The sequence below is a fragment of the Anarrhichthys ocellatus genome, unplaced genomic scaffold (assembly GCF_004355925.1).
Source record: "Anarrhichthys ocellatus isolate YVR2014 unplaced genomic scaffold, GSC_Weel_1.0 scaffold66, whole genome shotgun sequence".
Classification (NCBI taxonomy): domain Eukaryota; kingdom Metazoa; phylum Chordata; class Actinopteri; order Perciformes; family Anarhichadidae; genus Anarrhichthys; species Anarrhichthys ocellatus.
The window spans coordinates 1022184-1044264 of NW_022280096.1; the positions used below are offsets into that span (position 1 = coordinate 1022184).

Here is a 22081-nt window from a genome sequence, read left to right on the forward strand (position 1 = left end):
GATACATTTTCATACCTCTGTTAAACAAATGTTCTGGTGGCAAACAAATTTAAAACTGTGATAAATGCCTTTCATGTACTTTTCTAAGAAACATATCAATATTGCCCTTGTTTTCAGAATCGGTAGCATACAACTTGTGATCTACATATTACAACATGTCTTTTTCAACATTGCTTTGCAGTGGGAAGATAGCTCATAGTTTCTCTTTTTTAAATAACAAAAATCTTCAGTGCATTTTTCACCTTGTTCTAACCACTTCCTCCTTGACCTGACACCTCTGGCCTTCTCCTCGTAGATTCTGTCCTATTCAAGAGGTAACGATGATCTCAGTTCTTCTCCAGATGAGCTTACTTAGTTTTATTGTTTTGTAATAATTTGAGACTCTCTTTCTTTCTTTGTTTATTTATTGGGTGTCATCTTTTGAATGCATTACCTTTTAATAGTGTTTTATATAATTTCCAGTAATCCTTATTTATGACTAATCAATCATGTTGACTTGTATTATTAACAGCCTAAAACTTAGGTTCTATTAGCACTGCTTCTTCAGTCGATCAGTTGTATTTTCAAATATATTAAACTATATTATAATTAAACAATTATAAAAACAAAGATTATATAGCAGAATCTAGCACTGATCCTACCTTGTTTTCTATTTCAGAGGCGGGATTGCTGACATTTGTTTTTATTACTCCAAGTATATATTCAATATGTCTCCAGATATCAATGAGGGCCACCCTATAAACATTTACTAATTCATATACTCTATCCATGTTTTCATCATCACAGTTTGAAAGTCTCCTCCTCATAAAACCTTGGATGAGGGGAATGTCAATAACAGCTGATTCATTTGTCTCGCAATTGTTGAAAATACAATTGCATTGTTTTTTTTATAATTGGAAGCATATATATGAACTGAGATTGGTTAATATCTATAAGGAGGATTATCCATCTATTATTTGTATCCGTTATGTGAAAGATAATATTTCCTTTAAACCAGCATCATTCTTTGGACGTTACGTGCGCGCGGAATACGCCGCACTTCCGGGTCTGTCCGTGCGGAGGAGAGGCGTCGTTGAGGGCGCAGCATCCACAGCTACAAAGAATACGGCGACGATGGCCGATCTGTCTCTGTACCTCACTAACGTCAGTGTGTCCATAGGACAGAGCATGGACGTGGAGCAGGTCGGTACACAGTTCTCTCCTTTACTGCCAACACTTTGTCTCGTGTGTTTACTGCTGTGATGTCGTCCAGTGCCTCTAGCGCATTGTAGTCAGCTGTGTGCCATGTCCGTCTGCTTCTCGTGATATTACGCCAGAAATAGATATGTTTCTATTTGTCATTAAGTCATCCTAGGCCTTCAACATAGTTGTCATCCCACCTTGAAGCAGAATTGACCACCGACTCCCTTTATTAAATATTCCTATAATAACATACACTGTCCTCATGTCTGCTGCTGATGTCCAGACTCCGGCTCCAGGCTTTGAGAGTGTGGAGCTGGGGGAGCTGGACAAGAGAGAGGAGCAGCAGAGCGAGAAGGTTCCCCGCAGGATCATCCATTTCTCTAGCGGGGAGACCATGGAGGAGTACAGCACCGACGAGGAGGAGGAGGAGGAGGGGGACAGGGAGCCGGAGAGGAAAGACCTGCTGTCCTCCCCGGCCGATGCAGCGAAGGTGAGGAACGCTGGAGGGACGGGGAATTCATGTGTGTGGGGGGGCACAAGGAGCTAAATGACGACAAGGGGAATGATGGAGGAAGCACGTGTGTGTGTGAGTGTGTGAGCATGAATCTATCCTTCACAAAGTTAAAAGTGTCCTCTTGACTGTACGTTGTTGTGTTGCAGTCTAAGTTGACCTGGGGTCCATACTTCTGGTTTCACATGTGGAGAGCTGCCACGTCCACCATCTCAGGTTTGTTCACATCATGACGTAAAACCTGACGGTGTAGATCACCATGGTAACTATGCTGCACCTGCACCGAGGCAGGTTAACGTGAGAGGATCACATCACAACTTGTGGAATTCAGGTGGAATTGTGACCGATCAGCTCACTGTTAGATTGAGTCATCAAGTCACGAAAAGCTATAGAGGTATTTTTTATTAGTCAGCAGAATCATTCTGCCGACCATAATGATTATATGACAGAATCTTTGTTACACAACGGTTCGTCCACATCGCTTTTAAAGCAGGGCTTCTAACAAACAGAGAAATTGTAGTTTACCTCATCAACAGTCTAATGAATGGTGATTATAGCTGCATGGTAATTGCACACACTGCCAATTAGCTCAGTATATTATTATTATTAATTATTTAACTATTAATACATTTCAGTCAAATAAACCTTTTTGATCTCTGGTCTTGTCTGCGTTTGCAGCAGGAAGAGCCTTACTTTACTTTAAAGAGTTTTTAAGTCACTTATTGACATTAGTGTATTCGTCATTATGTAAATAAACAAAAAATGCAAAATGAATAGATCCCTTGATTGAATTGAAAAATGACACCGTATTTAAAGGGACAATCCGCCACCTTTTATGTGGATGTCCGATCGGTACAGAAGGTACATTTCCTAGTACGTGCTATATTGACTGATCCTCTTATTATGTATTATTTTCCAGCCTGTGACTACCTGGGGGAGAGGATGGCCTCCGCCTTTGGGATAACATCAGCCAAATATCAGTACGCTATTGATGAATACTACAGGGTGAAGAAGGAGGTATGTTGCCCAGAGGTTCTGGAGTTATGAATCCACGCTGTTCTGATTTTGTCCCCCGGCTGATGTGAGGCTTTCTGCTGTCTGTGTGTCAGAGGGAGGAAGAGAAAGAGGAAGACCGCCTGTCAGAAGAAGCGGAGCGATCCTTTGACCAGCTGCCGTCTCAGGAAGATGAAGACGAGCCAATCACCGTGACAGACCGGCCAGAGGCGGCCGGCGCTCAGCCTGATGTGACCTATCAGATCGAAAATGAAAATCGGGCGTGTTCGAGCACCATCAGAGTCCCTGCTATCGTCACCGCAACCTAACTGACCCTAGAAATGGACGTTTGCGCTCCTATGTCTGTCTGTCTGTTAAAGAAGGAACACTGTCTTGTTTCACCAAGCACCGTTTGGTTTGTGTACGACACAGCTGTGGATGGGCAGTGCTGCTGTATTGTGGTTGTTTGGCAAGGACAGTAGTGGTGGAGTGAGTGTCCTTATGCAACAGTGTAGCAACTAAGTACCGGCTGGATAATGGAGCAATATGATCTTTGAATTTATTGAGGTGTGTGTGTGTGTGTGTGTGTGTGTGTGTGTGTGTGTGTGTGTGTGTGTGTGTGTGTGTGTGTGTGTGTTATAAAAAACATATATTAAGTTCCAATTTATCTGCCAATGCATAGATTTGTTCACATTGTGACAGTTTTCTATTTTGGTTAGTTGTTACATTATTCAGTGAACAGCTGCTGTGGAGTGAAGGTTCCATGTTGCTCCCCTGTGCCTCCGATCGACCTTACACTGTGCCTAAATCATCAATACAGCCCAGTCAGAGACAGATCTGGACAAAGCATACCTGGAACATAATTGGAAATGACTCCCGGCCATTTGAAGATGTCAAATAGCCGTTTTTCAAATAGTTGGTGCATGTACAACAGCTGTTTTGTCCAGATCTGATCTACCTGGTGCATTCCTGATACACCTGGCTCCACCAAAGAGCTGGCCCTTTTGACTCTCCCTCACATGTTGATTTGCCCTCTGTGTTTTTGTATTAATGCATATTAAGCTTGTATTGCACTCGATGTCTGTGTGAAAGCACTGAGCAGATTTAGCCTTGGTTAGCAAATCATCTGTGGACCACCAGACAGACATGTTGTTAAAAAAGATAACAATGAAAGCGGGTCTAGGTGTTCAGTGTTGCTCTCATCATCAGCCTTATCAACTATGGACATAAGAATAGGGGGTGTGCTATGTAAGCCTTTGGTAATGGCAGAGAACATTGTTACACTAAGTCTGTATAAATACATGCAAACTTACATTTTTAACTGTTTTTAGTAACATTTTTTATATTTATGTATTTATTTTACTACTTAATTTAAGCATATTTTCTATTGATTTGGTAATTGACACTGTCATGAACTGTTAATAAAAATCATCGTTATTGTCTTACTTTTATATTCTTTGTCATAATATTACTTTAAAGCTGTGCTGTGAAATATACGGCCTGAGGGTCTGAACCGGCCCGGTCGGGTTTTCCAAGGAAATATAATGTTCGCCGTCACAATCAGAGTCATCATGGCGGAAAAAAATACAAGACAATTGAGAACAGAGAATGTAAATGAATTGTGAGAAGATTTGAGGAATCAGCAGTCTGTTTTCAGTCGTAGCCTCTGATCTCTATCAGAGAGACATTTCAGGCTGTTCATCTATTTCGTAAATGGATTGCTTGGATTGGGGGTTTCAGAATGTACCTGTGCTCCTTCACACTAAAAGAAAAGTTCTTTGGCCACTTTATAAAACATCTTTCAAAGCCCAACACTCTTCCTGGGGGATTAGCCCACTTCTTCATGTTCTAGAAGTATTTTCTTTATAATTTCCAGTGTAGAGTCACTTCAGCCACTTAGTTACTCTTCAGTTCAATTTGACAGGCTGAACAGGTCCAAATAGGAAATCTTTGTTATTTTCCATAGTTAATATTGGCAGTTCTGCTGTCTTGTCTGCCCGTTGACAGACTCGTAGTGGTGCTACAGTGTGAGTGATGTGAGGCGTTGTCTTTGTCACTGGGAACAAAGAGCCTGTGTTGTTCTGTACGCAGACTGCTCTGAGGTCAGTCACCCCGTCCACTCGCTGCACAGTGTGTCCTTTCTCAGGTTTCTGTGGTCCTGAACGACCTCCTCGGCAGTCATGCCCCTCACTGCTACTGACATAAAGAACAGTCAAACACGCCCTGCTCACAATCTGGAGAAAACACCAGTAATAGCTGGAAGGTTTGATAGTTGAATCTATATTAGAACCACTAAGACATTGGCATGATCATAAACTACTGTTACATCACAGTGAATAGGTTTGTCATACAGCATCACTGTTCACTATTGTGTTTTCTATTATTACATTATAGGTTGTGTAAACGAGCAAGAAAAATGGCTGTTGGCTTTTAAAAGTACTTGAAAAAAGTTGTTTGAATTGAGAAAAAAGATTGAAATTGTCATTACATTGCAGATTCTTTCCGCCGTTTTCAAGGAGTAGTTTGACATTTTGGGAGATTCGCTTATTATTTTTCTTCCTAAGAGTCAGGTGAGAAGATTGAAACAACTCTTATGCTGTTTTCTCACTCCGAGCCACACAGCAACTTTCTACAAGTCATTTTCAATGGAAGTCGCTGACCTGAAGCTCCAAATTGACCCCCTGCTGTGTGACAGGCGTGACACACTACAAATCAAAAAGTTGAGGTTTCACCTTTTTTTTAGCGCTCCAATGACGCGCTGAAACCTCAACCATGTTTTTGTTTCACCCTGCTCTGTTCCATCTAATCAAATGCTGTCAGTTCCCAGTGCTATTTCACCACATAACTACGTCAACGAGCAACACTTAACAGCGACTCGCTGACAGTGTAGCTGGCCACACTTTTATCGCTCGTACTATGAACATAGCATTACTGTATGTGTGTACACTCAATTTGACGCTACAGCCAGAAGCTGATTAGCTTAGCTTAAAAACAGCTAACCTTGCTATATCAGAAAGTCCACCTACCAGCTTCTACCAAAGCTTACTAATTAATATATATTAATTAATATATATCTTGTTTGTTTAATTTCTACATAAAAAGACGTTTCCAGTCTTTATGCTAGCTAAATGGTAAATGGACTGCTCTTGCATAGCGCTTTTCTAGTCATTCTAACCACTCAAAGTGCTTTCACACTTTCACGCTTGTCATCATTCACCCATTCACTCACTGATGGAGGAAGACTATCACGTTCACACACCGTAGGCACAGCTACAAGAGAAACTTTAGGGTTAAGTGTCTTGCTCAAGGAGACATCGACATGTGACCAGCAGAACTGGGGATTGAACCGCCGATCCATTGATTGGAGGATGACCCTGCTCTCCACTTAGCCACAATCACCATAAACGGGCTCTAGCTAAATATTTAGTGTAGGCTAGACATGAGATCAATAATCTCATCTAACTCTCTGCAAGAAAGCAAAGAAAAAAAGTTGAATTAGTTCTTTGAAGAAATAGGACAAGAAAGCAGTGCCTGTTGGTGGATGATCCTCCATTCGGTGGCTGCTGTCATGTTGCACCACGTCATGTTGGTGTTACCATGAAGAGACAGATCATCTCTAATACTCACATAGTGAAGTCCATGCCAGGCAGCACAAAGCAGGCACACACAACACCCAGACTGACAGCCTGAATTAAACACTGCTGATAATTCATCATGCTGATACACATAATCTGTTACGTATACATATTTATGTTTGTAGTTGCTCAGTATCAATTGAGATGAACCTCAAGGAGAGGCCAAGTCAGTGTTGGCATACTGTGATAAAAAAAGACTCATTGGACCCTTTGATATGATTTATGTATCGACTTTTGGGTGGATTATGTACGTACTTTAATCTTCAGATGGATTTGTTTGTTTCTCATTGCATACATTGCAGACTTCATCAGATTTCAGGCCCCCTACTGTGCCACTATGTGTCCTTCCTGCAGGTCTGAATGTGAACGCCCCCCTTCCTGCCCTTTGTCATAACCTCTCCCTTACCTCTGTTCCCTAGTATTTACATACCGTCTGAACACTTCTCTCGCTCCCTGTATAAAATGCTTCTTCTTCATTCGTTCTGGGTCAACCTACCGGCTCAGATCTGCTCTGTGTCGGTGAGGTCACCAGTTTGCCGGCATACTACAATAAACTCACAACACCACAGCAACTTCTGAACTGGACTTGAATGATTTCTTCAACATGTTGTAAATCACATCACGTGATGCGACTCAGCCAATCAAATCTGTGTATTCCGACAAGTTTCCCGACTCAAGTGAGAATTACACACACAGGAGAGACGGGGCGAGAAACCGAATAGTTGGAGAATAATTACGTGTCAGAGAAGTTTTTTCACATGAAGTTCTCCAACAACAGAAATGTGGTCAGTGAGACCAGAGAGACCAGAGTCTTTAACCAAGAATGAACACCTCTTCTAGGTTAATTCTTCACACGTCAGTTTAAAATAAGTGTGTCTCACATGTTCAGAGACCGTGATGATCATTAAAAGCGGTAATGTGAAGCGTCACTACGAGACAAAGAATAACTGTATTGTAAATAACTGAGCAAACGTACCCACTCACATCTGAAATGAAGGCACAGAAAAATAAATGATATAAGAGTTATCAGAATCGTAACACATGAATTTACTAACCAACAATGATGTTAACAGAGAGAATAGAGCTGAAACAAGTGGTTTAATATCCACGGATAAAGTCCCTGAACACACGTTTATCTTATTAGAAAATGAGAATAACATGATATCGTGTTTTTTTTGGGTGGCATCACTTCACACCTGAATGAACTGAATTTAAAGCTGAAGGGCAATTCAGTGAAAGTACTTTTTCTTCAATTAAGTACTTCCTTTTAAGATGCACATTTTTCAAAAGCTTTCTGTTATGTCATTTATTCTTTAATCCAGCCTTTATTTTACTAGAAACAAGAGAAGAACTCATTCAACAGAGTGTCATATATGTAGGTTTAATAATTTACAACAGCAGAAGGGCTGGAAGCATTGTTCACTTTGAATCAGCAGATAAAGGAAAGTTGAAGCGCTTCTAGTGAGAGACCTGTGCCCCAAATGCACCCATATAGTTCCTACGCATTGGTGTCCACAGTGATACACCGCTGGTCAGTTAAGAAGAGACGTTAACAGGAAAAACGATATGGGCCTAGTTAGTCCACTAGAGGGTAGCACTGGCTTTAACAGGAGAGACTCACTGGGGTTACTATGGGCCAGTAACACCACTCAACTTAAGACAATGTAGCAAATGTTAAAGAAAGTATGATTTAATGAAAAATTGTGCTGAAAATGGAATTCATGAAAACAAAAATATATATATATATATATATATTATAAATATATACATAGAATCAATATAATTGGAAGTGGGAAAATAAAGCACATAATGTCAGAGAATCCTGATAAAATAGTTTTAAAAAATGATAGATGAAAAACATTATATATACATTAAAATTAAATTCTTGTTTTTTCTGCTTAACTTCTAAATCTGATGATTAAAATCAGTGGCTGAGTGTCTGTCATTGGTCTCTATAACCAGCAGTACTGCAGCAGAGAGGAAACTGACTTTGTCCATTTGAGCAGCTTCCTTCTGGGAGACATGAGACACGCAGCAGTCAGCAATCAGTGATTAAGAGGGAAAATCCAGAGTACAGAATTCACAATGCCATTCCTTGTGACTTAGTGTTCACTGGTGCAGCCATGAGTATGTGTCTGCTTGCTCAGATGGCCGTCCGCACACAAGCTTACGTGTCCGCGTGTGTGAAAGGGGTCCATCCCAAACCCTTCTGTGCCAGTCCCCCGCCTGCGTATCCATGCGCCGGCCTCGAGCTGTCTGCTTCTTCAAACATTTTTTGTGGGCACTGAGTGGTGGGGGAGGGGACAGTAGCTGCTTGGTGTTCTGTGGAGACCAGTTTAGTTTTCACAACAGATTCGCTTCACGTCTAACCACATGCCCTAAAATATACTACACCACACCTGACTGCCATGTGTGCTGATAAATCTCCATGATTAATGGAGTGCACATGCCAGTTAGTCACTGGCAAACTACTTACACAAATACTTTATATAAGTACAGTTGTAGATGGAAGACGCCCTGCAGAACAGAGTCTAGTACCTGGTTTCCTTGTGCAACAAAAATACCCAGGTAGGTTACTGGTTACACCTCTACAATCTCATTTCCTCCAGATGCAGCTGCTCCTCAGTGGTGAAAGAGACTTGCATGTAAATAGAAACAGAGATGGAGGTGAGGGGCTAAAGAGGGACAGTGAGACATATAGAAAGACAGAAGGAGGGAGGATGATGAGAACAGCAGCAGCCCCTTTGATGTGGGCCTCAGTGGGGCCCTGTGTGTCTCAGACGAGGCAGGGCTGTTGAGGGAAGGGGATTTCCAGCACTGCTTGGTCTCCTGTCTCACCCCCTTAGCTTTTGCTTCCTCCGTGGGCTGCAGTTTAAAAACACAGAGAGCCCGTTTAACCCCAGGATGAAGACTCTATAGGGCTAACTGTCACTCCGCAGGCATTATCATTTTAGCAATAAGACACTGTTTTATTACCACATCCCTTTGGGGGTAGAGGAGTAGAATATGTCAGATGTTAGTTTGTGGTTTACTTTGCTGTGGAGCACCGAGAGCCTTTTCATTTGGTTTGTATGCTCCGTGATGCTAGTGTGATATTTTCAGAGTTGTGATTATGCTCACATCAGTTTGCAAGCCACACAGTATCAACATAATGTAAACCCTCCATCCCATAGTTTTATTCTCCCACATTTATTTTGACATGCATATGTGCATGCTTATGTTCTCTGTCACATTACTGCAGAGCTCCTCTGCATGTCATCTCACACTTGCAGTTCATGCTACGCTCACTCACTCAGTCTGTCTGCATGCACACACCCAAACGCAGAAACATGCACTTGACTGTCAAAGAAGTACTTTACACACACACACACACACACACACGCAAACAAACTGGGTTGTGGAAAGTCCCTGGCACTAGCTGCCTCCTAGCTCAGCTGCAAGTCCTCTGCTACAGGTGGCTAGGACAATGCTAAGACAATGCTACGACAGTATGACCTGTGAACCTATACATCACCGATGCTGCACCAGCCGCAAATGTATTGATTGACCTGCTGTTTGTTTGAAAAAATAAAAAGCAAAATAAAAAGCTGAATGAAATGAAGGTAGAAAGGAGGGGTTCCAGGGCTTGACTAATACTAGTCACCAGCTAAATCTGTCTGGCAGGCCTCAAATTCATAAATGTACTATAGAAGGTTTTCAAAGTGTATCAAAAGAAAACACTTGATGAAGGTGTAGTTTTTTAATGCTCTAGAAAACTGTCGTCTCACCTCATAAAAACTGATTTTAAATTGTGTCAGGCCCACAGCTGGGGTATGTTTTTCCTACATGTATTGAAGTTAAGCATGTTCTTTCTATTCAGAAATGCATGTATCTGCAGAAAATGTTTAAACTGGATAAATTGAATGTATGAGACAGTTCAGTCTACTGATCAATAGAAGCACCTGACGGTATCTCATCCTTATCAGTGTCTTCTCGGTGATCACACACATTATGACTCAAAGCACTCGTGTGTCTTAATCACGATCTTTAACTCTCTGCTCACGTTGGCATAAGTCACGGATGATGGACTTTAGCAGTTTGTGAAAAGTCCCAGTGTGGATATTGTACTGCCTTATATTACTTTCATACTTTTTATATACTTCTTTCAAAGTATCAAAATTCAATTGATTTAAAAGGATGGGGTCAGACGGATGGCCAGGGATGGCATGGGTCATCCTGAATAGGTAGTTGGCTTTTTATAGATGGATTACACAAAATTAAATGAAAGACAACACACAAAATGAGAGCTAAAATGACTAAAACTGAAAAGAATTATTACAAAGAGACATAACACAACCAAAGAGATGCTTTCACATGTCTGTGACCAGGGCCAGTTGTCTCATAATCATAGAACCAGGAGTTTAAATTACACTCTTAACACATATTTTACAAATAAAACACAAAGAGTGGAATAAACAAAACATGGCGGTATTGTATATATGTATATATATATATATACTGTATGTATGTAGCTTTATATATATGCATAGTGGTCTTTACAACCTAAATGTCATTCCACGTAGGACAAGAAGCAGTGAGTCAGATTATTTTGGTGCTTTGAGTTTGTTTGAGAAACCTTGACTGGTCTGTGGGTGTTTTGTTTTGCAGGGTGGAGGCCTGATCCCTGCTGCACGATGGCTTACATAACACACATACCGCAGGATTAAACCTAGATTCTTTGGTGATGGATACCTCCATCTTTTTTTTAAGTAAAAAAACTGAAGTGAAATATGTTCTTTTCTAATCATGTTACACATGTGCATTTTTAGGGTAAAAAAAAGCAATATATTTGAGAGTATATAAAGTCACACATCCAAGTTTTGTTTTTCAAAACTAAGGAGAGAAAACAGAATACTGAGGAGGCTGAGCTTTTAATAGAAAATGTATATCGTGACCCATCCCATCCAGGTAGTTTCGGAGGAGTGGAACGACTCCAAAAGCCCAACAAAAACCGACGCAGGAAAATAATTCCTCAAACATTTCGATGCTCTTATGAGGAAAGAGCATTATTCATTTTGCTAGCGCCAGCGACCTGAAAGCCTCTGTGATTGAAAGATTTAATCGCACGTTGACAACAGAAATGTGGAGGTATATTACAGCTAAATACACACGTTACCTTGAGTTCTTACAGAGAGTGCTTGAGAGCTACAATAACAGTTACCAAAAATATTAAAATCACTCCTGTGCAGGTGACGTCAGAAAAATACTTCTCAAGTATTTCAAAACACGGTACATGTTCCCTTTGCTGCAAAGTTGAAGATGAATTTCAAGGAGGGAAGAATCTGGTAAGACTATCCACACTGAGAGGAGTGTTTACAGTAAGCAAAGGCATACTTTGTCTATCTCCTGTGTACAAACTGAGAGATTACAACATGAACCTATTCACAGGAAGTTTTACCAGCCAGATTTACAAAAAAAAGAAGATGGCTAAAGAAAAAGTTCATCAAGTTGAAAAACAATTTGAAAGCAGCTAATCAAAGGGGATTTTGGTGAGATGGATAAAATGTCCGGAAAAGTTGAACAGCTGAGTCAGGGCTTGTGACCTACAAAATGTTTAAAACATGAGGTAATCCATTTCATTATGACAAATAAACGGAGAAGGTTTAATGTGACATTATCCTCCAACGTCGGCCGCAATGTTTTTAAAATAATACGAGTCCAAGTTTGGATTTAGCACAACATATTGAACTGGAGGGCCTGAAAGCTGCTGTAATATTTCAGCCGACTTCAAATGGAAAAAAAGCTGATATCCCTGGCACAGCCATTTGACAAAAATTCTGTGGAGGATATTACAAAGACCTTTATTAATTCAGTGGAGAGTTGACATAGTCACACATTGTTTTAACCCAGCCCACTATCTACCTTTGGCTAACAAACTAAAGCATTAAAATTGAGATTAAAACCGCTTCAAATGTTCCTCTGGTTTTTACATATGCGGAGACTATTGTAAAATTGGATTTTAAATCTGTGCCTTCCCATTCGTCATCAACAGCAGGCTGGAGGAACAATTTGGGGGATTTCAGGAGCTCCTATGATGTACGGCTGAGGGATTGCTTCCATCTTTTCTGAATTATTTCGCTTCATCTCGCCCCTGATAAAGAAAGGCTTCGCTATTGTAAAACCTCACCTTCAAACAGCAGCCAAACACTTTGCTTCGAACATGCCATGGCCTAACGCTAGCTAGCAGTGGCAAAACACATTTGTTTCTAACTGATGTCATGTTTGATGTTGTGATATTCAAACATAACTGGTCATTGAAATTAGGCTCTTTTCTTTTATTCCTATGTTTTTTATTTATGTGAATTCTTTAACACATTTAGATGGCAGTACCTCCGCGGCCCACCAGCTCTCTGAGGCCCAGTGGTTTAGAATAGCTGGTTTATGTAACTGTTGGTCAGAGAAAAACAGTAGTAGAACATCCTCTCCACAACAATGAGTGGACCCTAGTGCTGCAAAGGACACTGAGGTCCAGATGTATACTTATTTCACAGGTACTTACACAATATTCATGTTCCTTTCAGCTTGGTTTTTTGTTTACCAACTCCTGCTGAGGGAAATATCTGTCTCTTTAGCTGCTAAATACTCCACTATGTTCTTTAGCTGGTCTTTAACTGACTCTGTCTGTTGTTTGGTGCTGGGCAGCTAGTGGTTTATCACTCAAAACAACTGCCTGATGAACCTGGAAATAATGCTAATGAGAGCGGTGACACAGTCAAGTTGTTGGCCGAAAAGCAATCACAAACTCTCCATAGAGCTGAGGGGAACGATGGGTCATACTTCACGGGGGTTACGTCACTATACTGTGGCTCAGTGATGGAGCGGGTCGTCCTTCAATCAGAAGATCGGCGATTCGATCCAAGGCTCTGCTAGTCCATGTCGTTAAGTGTCCTTGGGCAAGACACTTAATGAATGTTAGTCCTGATGGGCAGGTGGCACCTTACATGGTAGCCACAATAGCCAAATAGTGTATGAGCCTCTGGACTGAGCTTCGACTTACGCAGATGGCACAGCACAAAAATCCATCTGAAACTGGAAGACTTTTCATTTCTATTGTTAGACAGTAAGACTAATCCTGAAAGGAGAACATAAACCTCTATAGTGTAGCTCTCTGTCTGTTTGTACCTGCCAAAGAAAGCAGTCGTCTCGGCTGTCCTGTTTAAAATATCTGTGTTTCAAATAGCATGTGTGTATTTTTTGTATTTAACAGGAGCTTTCTTTACTCCGTCCTATGAAAACCCTGGCTGTGTCCAGTCACCTACGACCTGCAAACAGGAGTATCAGAGGTAAAGGTCAAGTAAATGTTGAGTGTGTGAGTCTTCAGGTAGTGGTAATGTCATATCACGGCACGTCAAAGGCACAATGGGAAGATATATCACCTGCATAAGCACACACACACACATAGCAGAACATGATTTCATAGAAAGAATGATGCAGGTCCAGCAAGTACAGAGAATGTTGTGTCCCAGAGGAGGTCGAGCACTAAGTGCATCTCAGCATAGATCACTGTCATCGTGAACATCTTGTCCCCAAATCTTGAAGTGCTAATACAAGGAAATCTTCCCACTTCCTGGAGGAGAGGAAACTCCCTGTTCTTGTTGCGTTCAGGCCAGCCCAGCAGCAAAACAATAGATATTTTTAGCCCTTTAGTTAGATTTAACCCACTTACCAGCACTGTTTCAATGAAATCATTGTTTTGTAGGGGCCTGTCTCTTGCTCGCTGCTTTGATAAACCCACTTGTGGCTGACATCTTTGCATCTTTTTCTTTTGTCATAGCAAGGACATGTGTGGTGAGGTGTGTTCAAAACCCATGATACCAAATGCAGCTTCATGTTAAGTGCTTGTTATGTCTGTGCTTCATACGCAGTACTGTATATTTACAGAAAGACTTGGCTCTTTTATCTTCCTTTTAAATGTCCTCAACACAAAGGATCCCACTCCTTCTGGAGGCGCTACCAGACCGGCTGTTTGTCTGTCTGTGGGGGAAACGGTTCATGACACACAGAGGGAAACATGAGAGGAAGAACACAGGGAGGCAGTCAAGCGACTCATTGTCCCGAGTTGAGGATTCAGCGGGACAAAATATATGGAGAGTCGCAGAGCGAGAGAGGAATTCCCCCAGTAAGTTCAAACGATTGCAGATGTGCGCCTGGCCGACTGCTAATGCACACATCTGGGCCAGCTTCCCCGCACGCCTCCCCTTCCATCCTCTGAGCCCTCCGTGTCTTGTCTTCATAACACTTCCCTCTGCTCTTCCCTGGAAAAGCAATTAGGTAGAACACATGGCCGGTGTTAACTACTGCTCACCGGGCAGCCAGTTCACCAGCTGCGGCGGGTCCTCAGCAGAGTGTATCATGGGAGGCCTGAAAAGAGCATTATCTTGGCGGCTGGGAGGAAAGATTTGGCGGAGGGAAAGTTTGGGGGATTTCAGAAGGGAGAGATGCGGCCTCTAAGTAACAGTGCTACTGGATCAGCAGTAGTCAAAACTGCACTTTCGACATAAAGTACCTCAGGCTTTGCACATTGTTAAAGCTTCATTTTCATTTCCTTAAACTACTCCGAATAAAGCAGCTGTCCACCATGCATGTGCAATTTTACTTTGTAATGCACGATGCCCTTCATGGAGCTAACTCCAAATTAAGATAAAAGAGGTTTTAAGAAGAGGTGTGAATGAGTCAGCATGCATGTCTGAGTGGTGTGTTGCTAAATCTGGAGTACAGCATGTACTCCTGAACAAAGAACCTTCCTAGGTAATGATTCATAATTGATACGAAATAACTCATGAACAAAGAAGAGGTATCTTTGGCACCTCTCACCTGACAAAAGGTTGTTATTTATACCTCCTCGAAAGGAGACCTGCACCTGAGTTAGTCAGACTTGTTTATGCAACAGCCCCTCCACCTACGCTGCATGCATACTCGCTGCACGCATGTGCAAACACACACTAGTGGGAGATTCCCAGCAAAAATTCCGCTCTAGCAGTCCTCTGTGAGCACATTCCTGCGTTTTTCATAACATTGTGCTGCTGAACTGAAAATTGAATTTACAGTTGTGGGGCAGGTTTGAAGACCCAGCGTACCCTAACGCTAGCAATAAATCTCCCTAGACTGAGGATATTGAAGTTTATATCCCTGCTAGATTTTCTGAATGTGCGAATGTGGTAGAGCATGAAAGAACAGACCGAGAGGACTGGAGGAGGAGGAGGAAGACACCAAAGGATTTAAGAGAAAAGGTGCTGAAAATGTTAAATACTGTAAGATATTGCCCGTTAATTCATTGGATCTCTAATTCTAATGATATCAGTTTTTGGGAACATTTTCTCATTCCAAATTCCCCTAGCATTCCCTGAAGTGACTTCACTGCTCCATGTAGAAATAAATAACAATTCCTAATCCTGTTTGACTATCTAACAACCAAATAAGATCGATGAGAGCATGTTTTCCATTTGCGGACAGTGTGGACACTCAATTAATGAATGCATAAGTGTGTGAAAGGGGGGATTTTTATAGGCGTACAGTAGTATGCAGAAAATGAGTCATGCTTTTTAGTCATTTGGATCCCACACAGTCTCGCTCCTATAGCGTGCCACCACCGTGTCTATCAAGGGCTAAAGCTCCATTATTGCCCAATATTTAGTAATACAACAGCATAATTCTTCTTGTTGGTCTTTTGCATATTGGTTTGATGTATCACTTTCATCTTCAAGTATGTAATTGTCCAATGCACAGTTGGTTTGGCCCTGCTGTATTGCAGCAATGCCAACAGCCACTCACAGCAGGGCGTTTTCTCTTCTCTTCTTAAGCCATCAGGAGGTTACTGACACTCTGTTATTACTGAGGCCACCAGGAGCAGGTCGCCCCCAAAATTACTCTGTCAATGAGTTTTCCAGGTTTTGGCTCCAGGCATACCTGGAGAATCTCTTTAGCTTCCAGTTGTAGGGTATTACTTTAATATGGCTAGGATGAAGTTTTACATTGATGCAGATACTTTGTATCATATTATTTGAGAGAATATTTGATTTATTAAATCAGAGTTTTCCTTTCCCTGTAGTTGTTTTAAAGAGTAACACTGGTCTGATGATGCAATGCTGCTCTGTCTGTTAGCTATTGTTAGCTATAGTTAGTTAGCTTGTGTTAGCGATTTCTATCATTTCTATTTCTTTCAGTTACAGTGTTAGCAGTGCTACCGAACTGGCAGTCAGATGGAAAGTCATGAAAACTTCGGTAAGCATGTTTCTGTTATCTGTGAGAGTAGTTAACCTCATAAGTAACATTCGGGGCTCCATTGCACCATGTTAGGAGCTAACAGCTGTTGGAGCATTTAGCAGCTAAAGAAACACAACTGCAACTGCTGCATGTGTAAAAAGGTAACTGGTTGCTAAAATGTGTTCAGTTAAACAATTAAAGGCAGGGCTTCAAAAACATTTTTGTTGAAATGTCAAAATTAATTATTTATCTAGTTGTATGTGTTGCAAATAAATTAGTTTCCTTTTGAATGTTAAGCCTAACCCATGTTGTTAACCCATCAGAGTAGCTTTTTTGTTTTCTGGTTTGAGCTCATTTAAGAGAAAGATATGGATTCAAAGCCTGAGGGCAAGGAGGTGTGAAGTTGCACTTGCTGTCAGCGCTTGAGTGAAAAAAAAAAGATAGAGCTGGGCGAGGGGTTAATATTACAAGAAAAGAATTCAGAGACTAAAGTCATACATTTCTCTGAAGTAAACATGTATATTCTTTGTCCGCATCCATTCTCATCCCCTTATCTGGGGCTGGGTCACAGGAGCAGCAGACTAAGCAGGGTATTTCAGACCTCCCCCTCCACCGCAAACGCTCAGGACATAATTAGCCATAACCTGTGGCTCAAGAAAAAGCAGTTGTGTTATGTGTCTTTTCTGTGTTGTTTTCCCTTCAGATTGCCAGTTTCCAGCCCAATCACAACTTAAAACCAGCCAGATTTAATAAACACCAGGCACACATGTAAAACCGTAAAAGTATTACATGCGCAAAAGAAAACACATCATCAGCATACAAAGCTTCATATCTGCATCACATAACCAAAGATACATTTTAAGATTGTTTGTTGCATAACGTCTGACAAAAGAAGTGGTGCAGGCACGGAAGATACTTCCAATTGAAATATATTAGTTTGAAAGTTTTGCAAGGTACTCAGCCTAAAAACAACACTGAGAAAAAGAAGAAGAGGTTTTGGGTTTCCTGCCCTGTGCCACAGCAGAGTGAGACATGTTTACTTCCTCAAGTCGCTGACCTACTCTGGAGAATGGATGTTTTTGTTGTTTGGAGATTTAGATTTTTCTCCAGGTCAAGTTTGATCCATGTGCGTTTTAACATGCTCTCCATTTTTACTTCTGTGCTCAGACACATTGCCATGTGAGTTTCTTTGAATCATTTTATATCACATTACAGAATGTGCAAACAGCCAGCGCATCTAATTTGAAATACAAGTGCCCAGCATCTGTTAATACAATTTGTGCTTTGTCTATTGGGTATTGTGCAGGTTATTTAAGGTAGGACACGTAGCTTAAAACCACAGATATACCCCCCGTTCCATGCTGGCTCTATTCGTCACCGCGGACACCTGTTCTTAGTTCACTCTGAGAGACCAGCTGATGAGGTCCCAGTCAGCTCTTACTCACTGTTCAGTCAATTCATAGACTCAGTCTTTACTGGAAACAGGACAGGTAATAGCAAAGGAGGGGTGAGACTACTTCAAATCTGGCACTTAGAGGTCATCGTCGCTGTCAGAAGTCTCATGAACTTCACCGTAAAGTTTTAATTACCATTATGATCCTCACTCCTGGGATTTTGCTAAATAAATTTTGGTGGGGATTTGTCACCGACTTTACATCTCTGGACAACCTGAGATTTAAATCAAGAGTGCACGTGATAAAGTATGCAACTTTCCATATATCTCTAACTTGTCTCTGACACGAAGCAAAAAAGGGCACATGTGAAAGCATATGATGTGATTGCACAATTGGCTGATGACTGGCAACGGCAGACGGCCTGCATACAGACGTTGCCTTTGGTTTAAAGTAAATTGCAAAGTCAACTCACCACATGACCATCAAAAATCCGCCCAAAGTCCGCCCACTGCATCGTGTTGTTGTAGCTACAAGGCTCGTCATGTAGTATAAAGCCTAACACCGGCAACGCCACTCACTTTTGGTTGAATTGGAAGACACTTTCTTTCATCTAAAAAACACATGGTTATCACAGTCAGCTTCTGGTTACGTTGTCAAAGATCAATAAAGACACAATATTAGTCACAAGCAAAGGTGATTTATTTACAGTCTGAATATAATTTCCTCTCCACGAGAATTGTTTACAATCTGGATTCATCAATTATTCGGTTAAAATGTTCAAGATCCAGCAACACAGTATTAAAATGACTGGATAACAGCTAAACAGAGCAAAGACATGACAACCTCAATTTGACTGACAGTCCCATCAATAAAAGAGATGCATGTCATTTAAAGGCTCATACGGCACAGGTCAGGTGTAGCCTAAATATTTCACCATGTATATGACTTCACAGCTTGCATCCTCAGTTGCTAACCATTAAAACGACAGACTGGATGCCAAAACCCGAGTTGTGACATAGAAGTAGCAGAAACAATGTATATCTGTGTTCAGAGTAAAACCTTCTCCTGTGATGAAGCAAATCCAACTGGCACACCGGGTGATAAGGGACAGAGACAGCTCACCTGCAACAGATAAATCAAATACAGACACAGATTGCATATAAATTCCAGGTAAGTAAACGGGGCCATAACACTCACTGACATGAGATATGAAGGAAGAATCTAAAATCTTCTGAGTGGTGTTTTGCTTTCTATTACAAGTAAACTAGTATAGATTTGCTTTTCCTATTCTTAATACATCCACTGTTCAGCTGGAAGATAATTACAGCAGCTCTGAAGGGAATTTGGTCACAAACCAAAGATATTAGTAAATGAGTGGAGAAATGCAGGCCTTCAGAAAAAGGCATTTAGTTCAATAAATAAAAAGTGTATTAAAGTCGGCCTGACCTAGCTGGCATTCCACCAACTCATTGACGGCCTAAACAGGAACAGAGGAGCACATGTGTAGTTGGAGGGAATTAAAACCGGTGTTTTCCAGTTTGTGTGTCAACAATGTTTTTAAAGGACATGAAGCTCGGAGAGTTTGCTCAGACTCAAAGACCAATAATTGAGGATATTAGATCAGGAGATCATGCAGCCTTGTTTTATTAAATGAACCGATATATATAAATATAAAGCAGGTTTGTGTTTATTTCAGAAGCTTGGCACTTGCTCTGTGCTGCAGAGTAAAGCTTATCTAAAAACCCTCATTGCATACATGAGTACACCACCCTGAAGGTGTGTGCTGTCTCACTGTCAACCAATCCTTAAGAATTAAGTGAAACCACTAATTGCAACACACCTTGAGGCTACTGTGCAACCATTCGAGTGTTTGCAACATGAGAAACCACTAGATAATTTAAAAGGAACAGTGTGCAAATTCTAAAGAGGTTTGTAGTAAAAGGAAGCGAGCACACACCATTGTTATCACACACACGCTCAGCCGACTTCACTTTGGCCTCATGCTGCGTGTTAGTCCACTTCAGATAAGCCATTCCGAGAAGCTGCTCACTGCATTCAGGTTCTTAGAAACTGTGTGCTGTAAAATATGATGAATCGTTTGTCTTTGTAAGATAAATGAGATATTCTGCTTTATATCTTCATGCTTTTTTAGAGCAACAAAATGTACATCGTGGTTCTGGGCTCAGGGTTTGTACAGAGAACAACATACAGAAGATTGTTTCAAAGAAATGTATTTGGGGAATTTTAAATACTCATGTTAAAGATCAATGGTAAGGAAAAGAAAAGCTGGTTAAAAATGTTACATATATAGAAAATGAGTCAAAACTACTAATGGTTCGTTTTAACTTACGAGGGCTTTCAGAGAAAGGCCTCATGTGTTTCCTCTATGCCTAACATTTCAACTTTTTTGCTTGGAAAACATTAGCCAGACTGTGGCTTTGCACTGTGAAAAAGCATTTTCATAGATGTTGGAGATCCCCCCAGATAACCCCACAAGTCAGTCCCACGCCGCTTCTCTTAGACCCGGGGGTGGGGGTCTTTCTGGGTTCAAATGTGAATACAGTGTGCAAATGTAGAGTGAGAGCGGAGGTGGGGAAGAGAACACGGAAGGGGCAGAAAGTATGTAGAAGGGCCTCAAAGCAAAGGTGCAGATGTTTTAGCAACATAATCTAGAAGCAAATGTATGCTTTGCCTTTTAGTCATCAGAACTCAGACAGCATCCAAATTGGACCTTATATTTGAAATATATTGTTTTATCAAATGAATGTAATTTAAACTCCCCAACTCATGCAATTAATGAAGGCCGTATTAAAGGTGATCTTAAAACCGTGTATTTTAGAGTAGAATAGTCTGCTCGTGGTTGTGCTGGAGTGGAAAAAAACCTTTTGCAATACTGGATTTTGTATGAATTTTTAAATGATTCACTTTTTATCAAAATACTTTATTGCATACACGGTGCCTGATTGTGTCATATATTTCAGGCATGGGGTCAATGAGAAACACTCCCATGTACGTCATCTATGTCACAAATCATATAGTTTTTAAAACAGGATAATGATGTGGAAACCTAACAGGGACTTTTTGCTATAAAACCAGATCAGAACGCTTGATAGAAGATAAACACTGTTGGCATTGCAGACACTTTTGGCAACTTAGTTTCACCTGCTCATCACTGATCATGATTCCGCTCTGAGTATCCGTATGAGTCACTATCTAAATGCGTGAGTAACTTATAAAGAGGAAGCAAACTTCCTCTCTTCAGCTGCAGCAGTTACCTGGGGACAGAGGGAAAATCCCACACGACACATGCACATTTGCCATTTTTTTTGTTTTTTGCAGGAACAAAAAAATGGGAATCTTATGCTTATCAGGGGATATGGCTGTGTTTTATTCCACGAATTGAAGAAAAAAAAATCAAGCTCATGTTCCATTTTAAAGATGGCATTATCTTCGCTTGGCTTGTCATGTGATAGGGGAAAGTAAACCTGTGGTATCATAAGAGAATCTGTTTTCTTCCCTGTGCAGCTTATGCAGAAATTATGTTGCTAAAAAATAATTTGCTTAGTCAACACCATATTAGTAATATAATAGCTAATGTATCACTAATGTTACATCTTAAATAACAAAAAAAAGGAGCAGGGCCTAAAAAGACTTGACACAGTTGATGTATTGCAAATATACTAAATTCACATGGAACAATGTGGCATAATTAACTCCCCAGTTTCAATATTTAGTTTAAAAAAATGTTTATTATAATAAGATTCAGAAAGGTAGTTTAGGCGCACAGCAGATATGTTGACTTGTCATTAATGATGGCACCTTCCCATGTTAGTGTTCCAGTAAGCCCTGTCAATGGGCCAGCCTGTTTCATGGGGGCATTTGAACATTTCACAGTAGGAAAAGCACAGGTGCAAATAATCAAATGAAGGACTAGTTCCAGGTATTGTACATGCTGGCTCACTGACACTTGAGTGTATCACAACCATGGTGTAGAACAGTATGACAAATCAAAATGTCAGCTAATTTCAGCTACTTAACATACTGCCTGTTATCTTAATCCATAATGGTACATCGTAGTTTATTAGTTGATTTTAAAGTTTGTATTAATAATCGGAATCTGCAAA

At 40.8% G+C, this 22081-nt stretch overlaps 1 protein-coding gene across 1 annotated transcript; it reads left to right on the forward strand.

The window, feature by feature from the left end:
- Positions 1-1055: 1055 nt before the first annotated feature.
- Positions 1056-4128, forward strand: LOC116397427 (protein FAM177A1-like). The gene is made up of 5 exons (XM_031872835.1): positions 1056-1182; positions 1466-1672; positions 1843-1909; positions 2613-2710; positions 2803-4128. Exons 1-5 carry the CDS (start codon positions 1114-1116, stop codon positions 3013-3015), a joined length of 654 nt encoding a protein of 217 aa, XP_031728695.1. The 5' UTR covers positions 1056-1113; the 3' UTR covers positions 3016-4128.
- The last annotated feature ends 17953 nt before the right edge of the window (positions 4129-22081 follow it).

Excerpts from the sequence above, each read along its gene's own strand:
- LOC116397427 (XM_031872835.1), top strand. The coding sequence starts at position 1,114 with ATGGCCGATCTGTCTCTGTACCTCACTAACGTCAGTGTGTCCATAGGA. Across the intron at positions 1,673-1,842 it reads CCCCGGCCGATGCAGCGAAG|TCTAAGTTGACCTGGGGTCC; the intron begins GTGAGGAACGCT and ends GTTGTGTTGCAG. Across the intron at positions 2,711-2,802 it reads ACTACAGGGTGAAGAAGGAG|AGGGAGGAAGAGAAAGAGGA; the intron begins GTATGTTGCCCA and ends TCTGTGTGTCAG.